General features: G+C 41.2%; 4 protein-coding genes across 5 annotated transcripts; 1 reads left to right on the top strand and 3 right to left on the bottom strand.

Annotated features, from left to right (window-relative positions):
* Positions 1 to 124: 124 nt before the first annotated feature.
* Positions 125 to 2794, bottom strand: dusp13a (dual specificity phosphatase 13a; the record flags this gene model as incomplete). Its single annotated transcript, XM_080869677.1, has 7 exons — positions 2697 to 2794; positions 2334 to 2459; positions 2010 to 2251; positions 963 to 1179; positions 743 to 865; positions 453 to 670; positions 125 to 354 (listed from the first exon to the last, which is right to left on the bottom strand). The coding sequence occupies exons 2-7, from the start codon at positions 2456 to 2458 to the stop codon at positions 125 to 127; spliced, it is 1155 nt and encodes a 384-aa protein (XP_080725803.1). The 5' UTR covers position 2459; positions 2697 to 2794.
* Positions 2795 to 3887: 1093 nt separating this feature from the next.
* Positions 3888 to 6346, bottom strand: LOC308388885 (dual specificity protein phosphatase 13A). Its single transcript, XM_080869849.1, has 3 exons — positions 6204 to 6346; positions 5813 to 6030; positions 3888 to 5729 (listed from the first exon to the last, which is right to left on the bottom strand). Exons 1-3 carry the CDS (start codon positions 6326 to 6328, stop codon positions 5518 to 5520), a joined length of 555 nt encoding a protein of 184 aa, XP_080725975.1. The 5' UTR covers positions 6329 to 6346; the 3' UTR covers positions 3888 to 5517.
* On the bottom strand, positions 6338 to 7669 carry LOC308388883 (dual specificity protein phosphatase 13A-like). The gene is made up of 4 exons (XM_080869846.1): positions 7310 to 7669; positions 7014 to 7228; positions 6729 to 6933; positions 6338 to 6607 (listed from the first exon to the last, which is right to left on the bottom strand). Exons 1-4 carry the CDS (start codon positions 7519 to 7521, stop codon positions 6586 to 6588), a joined length of 654 nt encoding a protein of 217 aa, XP_080725972.1. The 5' UTR covers positions 7522 to 7669; the 3' UTR covers positions 6338 to 6585.
* Positions 7670 to 8676: 1007 nt separating this feature from the next.
* LOC308388828 (sphingomyelin synthase-related protein 1-like) lies at positions 8677 to 15570 on the top strand. 2 transcript variants are annotated; one of them, XM_080869771.1, is made up of 6 exons: positions 8677 to 8820; positions 11032 to 11655; positions 11823 to 11918; positions 12007 to 12124; positions 12301 to 12451; positions 13307 to 15570. In XM_080869771.1, the coding sequence occupies exons 2-6, from the start codon at positions 11036 to 11038 to the stop codon at positions 13609 to 13611; spliced, it is 1290 nt and encodes a 429-aa protein (XP_080725897.1). In that variant the 5' UTR covers positions 8677 to 8820; positions 11032 to 11035; the 3' UTR covers positions 13612 to 15570. The 2 variants fall into 2 exon arrangements, with proteins under 2 accessions (XP_080725897.1, XP_080725898.1); XM_080869772.1 differs by having other exon boundaries at positions 8688 to 8820; positions 11035 to 11655.
* Positions 15571 to 16097: the final 527 nt, after the last annotated feature.

Here is a 16097-nt window from a genome sequence, read left to right as displayed (position 1 = left end):
AAGGGAATAAAATAGGTGACACGCAGACCTTTTTTAAAGTTTTAATTATTTTGATAGAAACGAATTAAAATAACACAGGTTGCCAATCAAGGGAGGAATGAAGCGTTCCTGAGTGTGTTCATTATCAGGATGTGTTGGTACAGTCCTCCTCTGGGATCTGTCTGCTCTGTGTATTGAGGCTCAGTTCCAGCTGCCTCAGCTGCTCCAAAAAACCAGAGTTGGGTCCAATGTCTCGATTCAGACGCACAGCAGTGATAGCCTCCACTAACAACAGGCCCTGGCAAATCATCAGGTACGCCAAAACCAGCGCTCCAGAGCGGCTGACACCCATGGCACAGTGAACAAACACCTTCCCTGAAAGACATTTTGATCAGTCCTTTTAATAATAGCTGAAAGTAACTCGCAGATTGCTTAACATTAATGTATGCATGTCTATTTGCTTAGCCTCTAACCATTTTTCTTCAGCGCACTGTCAATGAACTGTGCGGCTGATCTGAAGAAAGGCTGGAGGTTGAACTCTGGGTGGTCTGCAGCTTCAACAGCGTGGTATTCCACTTTGAGGTCTCTGTAGAACTGCAGGCCTGTGTTAATGCGGTGTCGTCCTGCTGCAGCGTTTAGTATGTGAGTTATACCCAGAGATGAAAGTGTGATTTTATCTCGTGCCACAGACCTGCATACACACACGGCATACAGACTGATTTACTAGAATATCGTTTTTGATACATTTGAGTTTTCCACTCACTCATCTCCAATGTAGAGGTTTGGCCAGACTTGATTGACGGGTGCCACCGGCTTCCTGTTTGTCCAAAGGATGTTCCTCAGCTCTGTCAGAGATGCCGTTTCTTCCTGCCGGGCTAAGTGACTCCTGCAGCAATAAAGATGTGTGTGTGTTGTGTGTGTGTGCATATGTGTTTGCATATGTGGATGCTTATGGGTTTGTGTGTGACTGATTGTATCTTTACAGTGTTTGGGCCTGTCTTCGTCTCCTCCTCTCTCTCTCCAGGCTCATGTCGAGGCTACGGAGCTGCTGCAGGAAGCCTGGGTTTGGGCAGATGTCTCTATGCGGCCTGACAGCGGCTACTGCCTCCTGCAGCCTCAGGCCCTCAACAATCATCAAAAAGGCCAGCACCAAGGTTGCAGATCGACTCACGCCCATCAAACAGTGTACAAACACCCGTCCTGGGATTGAGATGATAATCATTACCCTCAATACCATTTATAGATATATAATGCTGTTAAAAAGTATTTGCCTCCTTCCTGGTCTGTTTTTTTTTTTTTTTTGCACATTTGTCACACTTAAATGTTTCAAATCATCATCAGTTTTTAAATTGTGATTTCATTCGTTACTACCTGGTATGAAAAAGTAATTGTCCCCTCTTGTTAAATCATGAATTAACCATGATTAACAGCATTTTTCGGAAAGCTAAGTTCAGTTTCACTCGCCTGATTACTGCCAGGCCTGATGAATCAAGAACTCATTTCAATAGAACCTGTCTGACAAAGTGAAGTAGGCCAAAAGACCTCAAAAAGTAACACATCATGCCGAAATCTAAAGAAACTCAAGAACAGATGGGAAACAAAGTCCGAAAAGTGTTACAAACCTTTGAAACTCCAGCAAATCACAGTGAGGGCGCAAATGCACAAATGGAGGAAAACTGGAATATGTCTGAACCTTCCCAGGAGTGAGCAATGTGGGTAGGTTTTAGACCTGTTACATCTCCTGCAAAACTAGCACAGCTTTTCATATAAGAATGTCATACCAACAGTCAAACGTGGCGGTCGTTGTGGGGCAATCACTTTTTCACATAAGGCTTGAAGAGCTTGAAGAGCTTGTTCTGCTTAATAAATGAAATCCTAATTTTAAAGCTGGAGCCAGAAACCAAATCTAAATCCAAACTAAAATAAGGATTCCTTATTTTAGTCAAGAATAAAATCTAATCTCATTAGATGGTGTGGCTGTATGACACTGAGATCTAATCCAGCCACATGCTGTAACCCTGCCCACTTGCCTCCCATGGCTAGTGCAGCTCTGATGTATCTTGCTGTTGGATAGAAGAATGGACTGAGGATGAAGTCCATTGCATCATCAGCTTCAACACCATAATAATCCACTGACATGTCTCTGTAGAAGCGCGGGCCAGTGTTGACGTAGAAATAGAGCCCGTGGCCTGGGTTGGGGGTTCCATGAGCAGCATTTACAATGTGAGTAATGCCCAGATTGTGAAGAGTGCCCTTGTCACGAGCTGCTACCCTGAAACACAATAGCACACTCAGTGCTGCACGAGTGCAGAATGTTTATAGATGTGTGTGCATGTTAATATGTGCACGCATACTCATTGCCTATGTAAAGGTTAGGCCAGACTTGATTGACATGTCCAGTCGGTCGTCTGTCAGCGAGCAGAAACTCCTGCAGCTCTGAGACAGAGGGAGGTTCATACGGAGGATCCCTAAGAGACATACTGTACAAACACACAGACACTCATAAATCGCACAAACACATGTCATTTATTAGCCCTTCACTATGAAAAGCTTCTGTAAATGTTAATGTTTGTTATGTAAACTTATTAGTCATCCCAGCTTCTTTTAACAACACACAGACCTGAGAGTGGGATTTTCTCAAGATGCCACACATGCTTTCTTTCTAAATGTTTCTTACCTGAAAGATCCCCCAAACCAGCCCAATCTCATGAACTTACCTCACTTCGAGGCGCTTCGGTTTCCTCTCCTACTCTGCCTGCTCTTATTTGTTCATCACAGTCACACATAGCTGGGGTTGTTTCCTTTTATAACTCTGTAATCATACACTCAAAAGTGACAAAGTTATCTAACATACTGTGTTCACTGTTCAGGCACTCAAAACCCATTTTATTCATGGTGAATGCAGACCTGATGTTTCATTCTCATGGGGCAACCCTGAGCCTTATCCTGTGAACTTTAACATTAGCTCACATGTTTCCACGATGACTGTGGACTGTTATGTAACACGTGGCTGCTCTGCGTGTGTCTGAGTTGCTACCCTGCTGCAGAGTAAAGCCTGCTGCTCTGTCCCTTAGAGATGTGGATGATATTCACCAGTGATTTATTAGCTTTATCTGCTTTTAATCTGCTCATACTGATTTAGGCTGTTTACTATCAAATAACCAATTAAAGAAAGGAAGACTGCATGACCTTAGGCGTGCAATAGTGCAACAGTAACAGTTGGCATAACCTCACTTTTATTTTGGAGTTCTCATCCTATATTTTCTTTCTGGTCCCTGTCAGAATTATAATGTTTTTATCTTTTGGGTCTCTTCTTACTCCTGAGCAAACACCTGATGGCACACCTACACTTCATCATCCAATCAAGGCCCAGCACTATATCTACCAGTCTCCACCAGTTTGTTCTGTCAGCTTGTGTGGTAGCAGAAGTGCTTTTATCTGCTTTTTTCAAGCTGAATTTATTTCTTGTTTGTTTAACCATTTCCTGCTTGAACTCTTTCCTGTTGTTCAAGGTTTCCTCTGCGTGCGGACACAAAACCCACAGTGGTAATAGGTCTCCAGTTGGTCCAGACACTACCAATCTCATCCTGACAAATCAATTACCCTTTAAACTGCCACTTCAGAGTTGCCTTTCATGCATCTAAGTTCAACTAATGACCAAACTTAGTAAATAAACCTTTGCTTTGCCATCATTTTAAAACTGTTTATGTACACAGACCAGCCACTTTATTAGGTACAAGAATGTGACCGTGACTCAAAGTTTTAAAACAGGAACCAGTAAGTAATGTCACCATGGCTACTTCCATTTCGATACATACTCACGGGCCAGTCTGTTCAGTACACCTGTTTAATTGCTTGTTAATGCAAATATCTAATGACTTACATTTACATGGCAGCTAGTCATTGCATTCAGGCATGTACACATGGTGAAGGTGACCTGCTGAAGTTGAAGCTAACCACCGGATAGGGGACGAAAGGTGGTTTAAGTGACTTTGAATGTGGCATTGTTGTTGGCAGCAGACAGGCACCAACAACCTTAAATATTCCTGAAACTGCTGATCTACAAGTGGCTGCAGCTCAGGAGGTAGAGCAGGTCATCTACTAAATGGAAAGTTAGTGGTTAGATCTCCTATGTCAAATATCCTTGGGTAAGATACTAATCCAAGTTGCTCTGTGATGCATCCAAAAGAGTGTACATGAATGTTAGATAAAAAGCACTTACTTGGGGGGAAAAGCGCTTGTATGAATGAGTGTAAAGTTGTATAACTTCACATTATTGAATTTTTGAAGTTTTGTGCTCAGGTGAAGTAGAAAAACGCTATATATGAACCAGTCCATTTATCTAATGTGATTTCCCCACACAACTCTGTCTAAAAAGGTCATCTTGAAGCCAGACTGCTTCAAGCTGGTACGAAGGCAGTATAAAGTCATGTAACCACTTGTCAAGGTCAACTTGTTACAACAAATGTATACAGAAGAGGACCTCCGAACGTATATCACATTTAACTTTGGCTTACAGCAGCAGAAGACCACAGTGGGTGTGGCTCCTGTCAGAAAAGAACAGTTTGCACAGACTCACCAAAATTGTGCAACAGCACACTGGAAAAACATCAGCTGTTCTGATGAATCTCGATTTCTGCTGCGACATTCAAGCTGATGGTGCTGGAATGATTGTAGAGATATTTTGTTGATACACTTTGGGCCCTTTAGTACCAGCTGAGCATCATTTAAACACCACAGTTGACCTGAGTATTGTTGCTGACCATGTCCATCCCTTTGTGACAACACTGTACCATCTTCAGATGGCTGCTTCCAGCAGGATGAAAGACTGTGTCACAAAGCTCAGATCAATAAAAACTGCTTTCTTGAACATTTAAATGAGTTCACTGAATTCAAATGGCCTCCACAGTCACCAGATCTCAATCAAACAGAGCACTGTTAAGATATACAGCTCAGCAATTAGACATACCTGTTTTTGTCAGATTGATTAGGCAATATTAAGTAAGCTCTTGGCAATTAAAAAAAAAAAAGCAAAATGAAACAAATAATTATTTTATTTGAGGAATCCTTGACTAAAAAAGTAGGTGTCTTATCAGGAAAACTGTCCAAGGTTAAACCTTGTTAGAAGTCAGATATACATATTTTTGAACATTATGCATCTGACCAAACAATTTAAGTGAGATTTGACAAAACATTAATGGGTTTCATAAAACTGTCCGTACATAGCATGTGAGCAGGACTCCTAACACTCACAGAGAACATTTGAATATGATTTAAATATGAAAAACAAACCAGGAGAAACATGACATAAAGGCTCAGTGTGAGCGCTGCTGCTGCTGGACTGTAGAAAGGCAGCAGACAACCTCGAAAATAAAAATAAATAAATAAAGGTCACTCCAGACTTACACCTGCAACTACATCAAACAAAATCTAATTACACATCATATTTACAAACTACTGATCGCCAATTAGAGTGGAGTTCTACATATGGAGAGGTGTTCATTAATCAAATGAAGGTGCAGTGAGGAACAAAGGCTGTCAGAGAATAGGACACAGCCTCCTCTTTCGTGTCAGCTGTTCATCCAGCTTGAGGAGGAGGGACAGGAAGTTCCGGTTGGGGTAAATGGCTCGTTTTTGGACAACATGCTTCAGAGCATCTCTCAGAGTAAGACGCTGCCACAGCATCAAGTACGCTATGACCAAAGTGGCCGATCTACTCACACCCATGATGCAGTGCACCAGAACTTTTCCTGTAGAAAAGGATGGAAAATATCATGAGGGCCAGCTCTTGAAAAGAAAAAAAAAAACAGTATAATATTCACATTCAGTTTACCATCTTTGCTCATCAGGGCTTTGTGTATGAAGTCAGTTGCAGGTTTAAAGTACTGACTGAGGTCAAAGTCCTCTGAATCCTCCGCTGGGATGCCAAAGTAAACGCAGGTGTTCCCATAAAAACTCTGGTCACCAATGCTGCCCTGCTTGGAGTGCGCTGCGTTCAGGACATGAGTGATGTTAAGCTTATGCAATGTCTTTTTATTCTGTGCTACAGCCCTGTAGACATGGAAAAAGATGGAAAAAAAGAGTAAAACTAAAGAATAGAACAGCCATGTCTAGTGTCTATAAATGCTAAATAACTTAAATGTAAAAGGAATACAAATTCTCCTTTTCAGCAGGCATTTCTCTCCAACAGAATTCAGAAAGATGTTGTACAAAAGCACACTCACACATTTCCTATGTACAGGTTGGGCCAGACTTCATCCACCGGTGTGAGCCCCACAGGGCAGGAATCCAAGATGACCTCCAGTTCTTTAATGAGTAGCAGGTCCTGTAGCTGTTTGCTCCTTGACATTCTCCCCGGACGCAGACTGCTCCTTCAGCACACCCCCGCACTGCTCTGGCTGTCTGTGCCCACCGTCCCCCTTCCCACCGAAGTCTACAGCTCGGTGAGAGGCATGAGCAGGTGGTTGTTTGAACGCTGCTTGGCTCCAAAATTAGCTCTCTGTGTTCAGTGTGCTCTCGGACTGTCTGGATGTAGTTATTTAATGTTGTAACGCTGTAGCATTGATTGGTCTGTTCACTGATGCTAAAAAACCCCAGGGGGAGAATTCAGGAGCTCGCTCTGATACCACTGATGTCACATTAGAAGAGGACAGGGGAGGGGAGTGAATGAAGCTGAACACTTTGGTTTATACATGCAATAAATGGTGCAAATGGAGGAGGAAATAGAGGGTTGTTTCTGGCTTTCTTACTCTGGCTCGTTTAAACCATCATCCTGCAGTTTTTGGTCCAGGTCTATGAGCTGTCGCAGGAAGCCTCTGTTGGGAAAAATCCAGCGCTTCTGCTGCACACAACGTATAGAGGACAACAGACTGAGGTGATGATGAATCATCAGGTAGGCTAGGACCAATGCAGCTGAACGACTCACACCCACAGCACAGTGCACAAACACTTTCCCTGAAAGTCAGAAAAGGCAGAAACAAATATAATGAAAACTCAGATCTGTATCATCCTCTCTGAAAATCTGCTTGCAGTACCTCCTGATGTCAAACCCTGGTGAATGAACTCAGCTGCGGGGTAGAAATATGGCGAGAGGTCAAATGTGGGGAGGTCGTTGGCAGGGACTCCGTAATATTTCACTGTGGTTCCATAGAAATCATCACTACCTTTACAGCAGAGTTTACCATGTGAGGCATTCAGCACATGAGTGATCCCTAGCTGGTAGAGCCCAAACTTGTCATGAGACATAAACCTGACACAAACAGCAGATGTAACACATGAATACAATCCAGATGTGCATACGTTGAATTTAAATCCAGCTCACGATACTCACATGTCTCCCAGAAACAGATTCGGCCACACCTCGTCTCCATGTCGACAGGAGCGTGGAGCTGAGTGTAAAACCTCCTCCAGATCCTGGAGAGATGGGATCTCCCACTTTCTCTCTGATCCCCCTGCCACACACTTCTCCTGTTTTGGCTCCAAATCTTGTATATCACATATCATCCCTGTGGCAGCACCTGAGGAGGACTTTCTGTCTGTCATTGCAAAGTTTTTACAATGGCAGACGGTCTGCTTTGTTCTTTACCAAAATGAAACCAAGCTGCACTCTGCTGCCTTCGCCTTGACTCTCTTTCAGCAGCAGTTCCACCTCACTCAGCCTCTGACTGTCAAAAACAGGTGGCTCATTGGCACTGGTTCTCAGTCAACCTCTCAAGCTTGCTTTCCAGTTATGGCAGACTCAACGGTACAATCTGTAGGAAAGGTATATGACATGAGATCTACTTAAACGTGATAGAAAAAACTATTTAAAAACATTTATGTTGAGAATATAATTATCTGTTGAGAGACCAAGGAGACCATTTGAGTACAATAAACTCATTGTTATGTTCAAGAAAGGTGTGTTATCGTGTGTTATCCATGCTCTTCTGCATATCTTGGTCATAATGAGAATTCCCAGCAGCTTAAAGCAGTTAGTCCAGAGGCATTTTCACTCTGAGATCTGCCATTCACTGAATAGTTTCTGTTTTTTGGGCCATTCTATGTAAACCTTAAAGACAGTTATGCAAGAAAATCCCAGTAAGTCAGCCATTTCTGAAATACTCAGACCAGACCAGCAACAATGCCACATTTAGAGACTTTTAAATCACCCTTATTCCCCATTCTGATGCTTTAGTAGGTACCATGTCTGCATACATAAAAGCAGTTTTATTGTAATCTCTAATAAGCATTTGCTTAGTGAATGATGGCACATGTTTTTAACATTATAGGTTTAGTTTGTATTAACTTTTCTTCCTACTTTCCTCTACATAATGATGCTTTCACGGCTAAAAGAGTAACAAGATTTACTGCCGCAGTCGTCTTGACACTAATATTCAATGCCCCAAAATGACAATGAAAACAGCTCATTTCATCAATGATTTGTTGCTAAAACGATAGCACACTCTTCACTTATACATAGCTTAAGTTCATGCATGAGATATTGATGTATAACATAACCTCATATAAAAAAGTTTGAATGTTATAAAGGGGGGGAAATGAATGCCAAGGCAAGAATGACAATACTGTTTTAAGAACGAAAACCACAATAAAACAGTCAAAGTTGACGGATTATAGAAATCCCAGGCTTTCCAAGTGTAACCAGCAGATGTCAGTGTCCTTTGAGCTGAAGTCTCGCAGGAAGCATCCTGCTCCTCTTGGCTGCTTTTTGTTTGCTGTTGCCTCTTCCTGTTTGTTGTTGCTTAGTAGTCCGAAGCATGTTGGCTGTGAAATACTCCTATGAGCGGTGGAGTAAACAGACGGCTCATCCGCACCTTGTAGCAGCGCAGTGACAGTGGATGTTTGGTAAGTGAGACGATCATTGGTTATAATAAAGTGGACTTCCTGTGACGTGTTTGCTCTAAGTTGAACATTTTTGTTCATGTGAAGAAAGTTGCTGAGCTAGTAGTGAAATGTTGCAATCTGACGTTACATTGTAGCCTCTGCGGTGAAAAGACACTATGAGCTCTTTGTTGAGCTGCCTCTGTCTCTCTCACACACTGAAGGGCTTTCTCTCGCTCTCTCTCTCTCACTCACACACACACACACACACACACACACACACTGAGCTGTGTCCTACTGCCTGACTGTGACTCACTGTAAGCCAGCCAAACAAGCTGACATGGCACTTTTATATCCCAAGTAGCTGCGGGATGTTGCCAGTAAAATCTCGAGGCTAGTTAAAAATAACTTATTTCTCTTTGAGGGAGCAGATCTGCACACGCCTCGGTGAGTGAGCTGCTTGTAGGTTTCAGGGATTTTCATCAGCGGTGACTTTCAGTGCCAAACTGAACCAGTGTCAGAGGAGTGATGTCATACTAGGTGTGGCTGTCAGGCTGAAGGCGGAATTCAGAAACCACCAACAAAAGCTTTGAGGCTAGAATCTAGTATTTAGGCTGTTTTATTTTTAAATCAATTAATCTTGTCATAAATGTTTAGCTGTTAAAATGTCAGAATATATTACGAAAAAATGTACAGCACGTTCCAGAAACTCTACCAGATTTTCTGCTTCTTAGAGGGATTGTTTGATGAATTTTGTCAGTTAATTTTTTGCTGCTTGATCAGCTAATCATTCAATCAGTCAGCTCCATAATGAGCCTGTTTAACATCATGATAAAAAAGAATTATTCCTGGATTTTCTCGGTTTGGTTCAGTACAAAATAAAAATTTCAAGGCTGTATATAGTGTCGACTCAGCAGGCAGGCCATCGGTACAGTACTACAGCCGTGTTGGTTGAACTTGTAGACCTTTGGAGTACGAGTGGAGCTGTACAGTGGTGAGCTTGTCAGAAGTTCAAAGGGCAGAAATGAGCGAACTGCAAAGCAAAGATTGATTATAGTCTCCTGTGGTTTTTTTTAGTGACTCACTGTTTTGGGGTTTTGAATTCCTGCTTTAGGTGGGACACTCTGTCCTGGCTAAAGCAGGACAAAGTGCTAACGTACAGTCACTGACCTGAACACAGATGAGGCAAAACCAGCTAAGCAGGCTGCAGCGTGCACTGCAGAGTTTCACTAAATAAGAGCACAAGCAGGCAGCCAACCCCTCGGCTAATTAACCCTGCACTTACTGATTAAAAATGATGACTTTTTAATTGTTAAAGTGACCAAAAATGTGAAAACTGTAAAATACGGCAATAACAATTTGCCTTGACCTTGAAAGGACTCATTTTGTCCATCTAACAATCTCTAAATTATCAAAGTGGCTTCAATTCTGGGACGGCTGGATTACAAATCCCAGTTTTGGAGAAGTCATGATGGATATGCTTATCTGTGACAAAAATAACAGACCTCTAACCCATATATTTACTAAAGAAACAATAAATTTGTTGAAATTTGCTCTCATTTAGTTTTACTTTGGTTACTATACTGTTTTGTTTGAGATGCTGCTGTGCCTGATGCTGTTTTTTTTTTGTTTTTTTTAAATCAAATTTCATGCCAAAAAAGAAAAAAAAACATGAATGGTTTGGAGAATAAAGAAGCTACTTTCAGCTGCTCTGTCATTCATAACGGGTCGCCACAGCGGGCTTTTCCGCATATTTAATTTGGCAGATCTACACCCCAGATGATCTTCTGGATGAACCAAAGAGATTCATGACTCTTCCCGGGGATCAAACCAGCGATCTCTCGCTTGTTATTCGAATGTATAAACCGCTACACTGTGGAGAATAATCAGCAAACTTATGAATAATTTATATAACTGCAGCGCTGTATGATATGAACAGCGGGGAAAGTGCTCGTGTTAATTTTCATGCAAATTGAGTAGAAGTGTCAGTGGGTGAGCTTCAGGCAGTTTTGCATTAAAAGAATGGCACTGAACAGTTATGAAATCAAGTGATCAAAATGCAGAGGAGGACGTGGCACTTAATTATCAAGCTTTAGAGAATTGTTAACAGCACCCTTTGATCAGTCAGAACATCAGTGTGTGTGCGTGTGCATACTTCTTTTCTCTGCCGCTGTAATTTCAGTTATTTTTTTATCTGTCATACCCCACGTTACTTAACAGTGTTTGTTTCTGCAGCAGCATGGCACTGTCGGAAGATGATGTGAGTGCCTGGAGCTGTAAGCAGGTGGCCCAGTGGCTGAAGGAAGAAGGTTTTGGGCAGTACGTGGAGCTACTGTGCACACAGCACCGCCTGGACGGCCTCAGTCTGCTGGCTCTGACTGAGGCCGACCTGAGGGGTCCTCCTCTGGGCCTCACGGTGCTGGGAGACATCAAAAGGCTAACCATAGCCCTCCGCCAGCTCCAGAGAAAAAACCAGGCCCAGCTAGAGGAGCTGGGCCTCTCACCTTCGGACAGTCTTCCCGCCGGGCTCTCCACAGGCACTACTGGGGTCAAGTGGAGCTGCGATGGAGCTGACGGGTGTAATGGAGGTGATCGCTTGTGTAACGGGACTGAGCTGCGGTCAAGGAACAGCAATAGATCTGGATACAGCTCAGGAGAGGTGCTGTGTCACACACACTCCAACGGGAGGTGTAGGCAGCACTTAGCTGGTAGATTGGACCCAGAGGTTTGGAAAACAGTCATCAGTTCCATATATGTTTTTCTTGTTTTTGGATTCACATCTTTTGTCATGGTCATCGTACATGAGCGCGTCCCTGACATGAGGACATACCCACCGCTGCCTGATATATTCCTGGACAGGTACAAGCTTGCATATTTTATATGTTTTGCATATTTTGCACTGATAAGTATCTATATGGTGGTTCCAGGGATTGTTGAGCAACGTAAGCTCCATAGTTCACGTACACATTGAGCTGCACTCATATCTTATCTGCTTTCTGATATGCATGTTTTTGTACTCTTAACAGTGTACCCAGAATTCCTTGGGCTTTTGCCATGGCTGAAGCTTGTGGTCTCATCTTATGTTACATGTTTCTGTTGATCCTGCTCCTTCACAAACACAGGTAGCCCATAGGTCCCGTTTCTGCAGTTTGCACATTCCTAGCTGCTGCCATCACATTACGCTGAGTTGGGCGTGCGTCTGTGTTTCAGGTCCATCCTCTTCAGACGGCTGTGTTCTTTAATGGGAACGGTGTTTTTGCTTCGTTGCTGCACCATGTTTGCCACCTCGCTTTCTGTGCCAGGGCAGCACCTGAAGTGTGCCAGCAAGGTGGGAAGTGCAAATCATTTTTCCTCCTGGAGTTTTTTTTATTTTTATTCTCATTGCTGTTGGCAGTGTTACAGTTCAGTTGATCACTCAGCTGTACTGCGGTGATAACTAATAAACAGCTGCCACTGTGATTCACAGCATGACTAATTACTGGAGGGGTTTTTTTTGTCCCTCAGACATATGGTGACACCTGGGGAAAGATACAGAGGGCTCTAACAATCTGGAGTGGATTTGGGATGACTCTGACAGGCGTGCAAACCTGTGGAGACTACATGTTCAGTGGGCACACTGTTGTCATCACGATGCTCAACTTCTTTGTGACTGAATGTGAGGATTAATTATTTTGTTCGGCTTTCAATGAGTTTAGTGAGAGTGTACTTTCTTGTTAGGTCTTGTATTTTTACTAGTAGGAAAGAAATGATGTGATTATAATTAAGGAAAGTACACCTTCTTTTAACTCTAAGGTTTTATGTATTGGGACTTAATTTTTTTTATAAATCACCTGTTCCTCAGCAGGTCTTAAATTCCCTTAAATACACCTCATGTCATTATTTATTTAACAATAGATAAGCCAAAATGCAGAAGTAATGCATAAAACAACTAAGCACAGGCTTACCTCTGTCATAGGAATCAAGACCACAAGTAGAAACAAGTGTAAGTAATATCTGATCATCAGCAAGTGTGAGCACCTCTATCACAGTAGAGGTTTGCAGCGGCTGTTTGTTGATTTGGAGCATTTAGACAAGTGTTAACACAATGCCAAACATGAAATGTATCAGAAACAGTTGTTTCTGCCCATCAGTCTGGGAGCAGTTAAAGTCCATTTCCAAACTATTTGAAGTCCATCAATCAGAAAAAGACCGAACAAGTATGGCTTGTTTGGAAGAGTTGCCACGAGACTCTTCTCCCTAAAAAGAACATGGCATTAATGTTAAGCTTTGAAAACTTCCTTTCAACAAACCACAAAACCTCTGGAAAAATGTCTTTTGGATAGAGAAGACCAAAGTGGATATGTCTGGACAAAATGCACAGTGGCACATTTGGCAACAACAAAGTATATCAGCACAAATATCTCATACCAGCTGTCCAGCTCAAAATAAACTAGTACCAAGGATGTCTGCAAGCTTTGGATATACATAAAATACACTGAGCATGTCTTATAATTATGTTTCCTAATTGCAGATACTCCACGAACATGGAATCTGATTCACACCATATCTTGGGTGTTAAACCTGTTTGGGATTTTCTTCATCCTGGCTGCTCACGAGCACTACTCCATCGACGTGTTCATCGCCTTCTACATCACCACCCGCCTCTTCCTCTACTATCACACCTTAGCTAACACTCGTGCCTACCAGCATAGCCGAAGGGCACGCATTTGGTTCCCCATGTTCTCCTTTTTTGAGTGTAACGTGAATGGACCCGTCCCCAACCAGTATCACTGGCCCTTCAGTAAACCGGCCTTCATGAAAACTCTGATTGGATAAAGTTGAAGTTACAGTAGTGGAAACATGCATGGGACTCTAATGTGAATGCCTTAGTGAAAAAACTTGATAATTTATTATACAAAAAAACTTAAAAACATGTTCTCTTTGATTAATTTCTCTGATAAAAGTGACAGTTGTGGAACAATACTTTCTTACATGTTAGATTAGCTGTCAATATAGAAGTTAGCTAACTTCTATGTTGACATTTAGCTAAGCTTAGCACATGGACTGGAAACCGGGGTATAGTTGACCAGGGTCTGTTTAAGGGTACACTACCAGCACATTTGAAATGATAAACTCTTTTATAAACATCAAGTTTTAGTAATACTGATGTTTTGATATTTGTTGTTTGGATTTTTATTTTTTAATTTTTTAACTTTGGATAAATGTCGTTGGTTGTTTCTGGTCTTTACGCTAAGCTAAGCTATGCTGTCTGGCTGCTAACTATAGAGGTTTCTCACAGGACAACAGATTTCTCACCATGTTGGACATGATACAACCACCAGTTGCTAAGAAAAATACATTCACCCTGTGATTGCCGTGGTTGCAAGAAGATCATTGTAAACGTCTGTAGTTAGCATGGAAGATACCAACTAAAGTGGAAATACTCTCTTACTAACCACTGAGTGGTAGTGAAACTTGGAAAAAGTGTAGCGCAAACCAGAAATGGAGATTGTCTCCAAAATAAAAGCTGTTTCTCACAGTTTACAATGTTATTTTTAAAACTCAACTTCTGCTTTCACTTTAAAGTCAAATAGTCTCTGTTTGTTGGACTTCTCACAGTTTAACTACTTTTTGGAGAGCAGTTGGTGAGTGATTGCAGACAAGTTGCTGTTTTCATGCTACGTAACTATGGGGAATCAAAATAATCTCAAAGAGGTTTTTGCCAACCAGTAGGGGATTACTCGTTTTTCCCTAGTAACTGGTGGGGGTCGGGTCACTGAATGTTCTCTACACCTGTGAGAGTGGGGCCTTATTTACTTGGCCTATATTGTCACATGTCCAAAATGGCAAAAGTTAACATCACGTGGTTAGCGGTCACATGACTCCAAAAAGTCAGTTTCATATGTACATTATATCAGACGCTGAATAAGTGTTTGTCTCAAAATGTTGAGCAGTACCTTTAAATGTAATTGCACACTGCCAAAGGAAAAGAATGAGATTTATTTGTTGGCTAAGCGATGCAGGTACATTTATTTTCTTTGAAGATTTGCCTTTAAATGATCACTTTTGTCATTCTTAGCTTCTGCTTTGGGTTTGTTTACTGTTCGGTGGTGGTTTGGGTTTTTGGTGGTACTTGATAATTACAGCAGAAATCTAATGAGATAGCTGTGGGTTGATACTGTAGTTGTGCCTCTTCGGGAGTTGAGGTGGTGATGCCTCAGAGCTCAGGCTTTGCTGCAAACATATCTGACACCTGTTGGATAGCTGCTACCAAAGGAGCACTCGTTTCTTTAGATGTGCAAAAAAAAAAAAAAAAAAATCCTCTGCACTAACATAAAAAATGTCTTTTATTTCACTTGCACTAAGATGAACTCACCACTGACATAGAGCTCCCTATATTCAGAGTTAAACTCAATAAAGTATGTGAATATTCATTGCAAAAAATGTATATTTTGCACATTAAACCTTATATGTGTAATTGTTTCTTTATCCCAGTTTGATACTCTGTCATGGTTTTCTACGATTTTTTTTGATTTTTTTTTTTTTTTTTACTGATTGTTAAGTGGTGACTGTAGAAACATGGAGATATCATCTGTTGCCTATAAAGCTTTAAAAGCAGTTTGTTTTTTTTAAGCAAAGGTTCAAAAGTGCAGTGTCTGATCCAAACTTTTATCTCTTTAACTGTTTACAACGTGTATCGTTTATCGATGCAAGTAATCAATCTCTGCCTTTTGGCTCAGGAATAAAAGTTGCTAGACAAGGAAAATAACTTTTGTTTTTCTGACTAATTATTTCACGGCTGCTTTTTCACTGTGCTTGAGTTTGATTCGTGAGAAGAAACAAACCATTTCTATCGCTGGTGAAAATGTTGTTTTTGATATGCAGTTTCAACATAACCTGCTGGTCTTCTCCACCTTAAAACAAATATTTGATAAAAAACGTTCATCACTGTTTAAATATTATCATAATGATATACATGGGAGTCACACCTTAATAAAATCCGTGACTACCGAATTTTCACACACAGTTTTTCTGTTGGCTGGTATACATCATAACTGAGGATGGTATGTATTTTACACTTTCTTTTATATATTCTCTAATCACAGCTATTTTTTAAAATAACTTTCAGTATAAATGTAAATATGAATAGTTATGAGATTTCAATCACGTAATTGTTGTCAGAGTGTATATATTTCACAAACTCAGTTCCAAAAATGTTATAAAATGTAAAAGAAAACAGATTTTTAAATCTCATAAACCCATGTTTTATTCACCATAGAATATGTAAATCATACCAGTGTTTAAAAAGAGAAAATTTAACA

This window comes from Rhamphochromis sp. 'chilingali' (assembly GCF_963969265.1).
Source record: "Rhamphochromis sp. 'chilingali' genome assembly, chromosome: 20".
Classification (NCBI taxonomy): domain Eukaryota; kingdom Metazoa; phylum Chordata; class Actinopteri; order Cichliformes; family Cichlidae; genus Rhamphochromis; species Rhamphochromis sp. 'chilingali'.
Note: the sequence above shows the minus strand (reverse complement) of the source record. Positions and strands in the feature narration are given on the sequence as shown.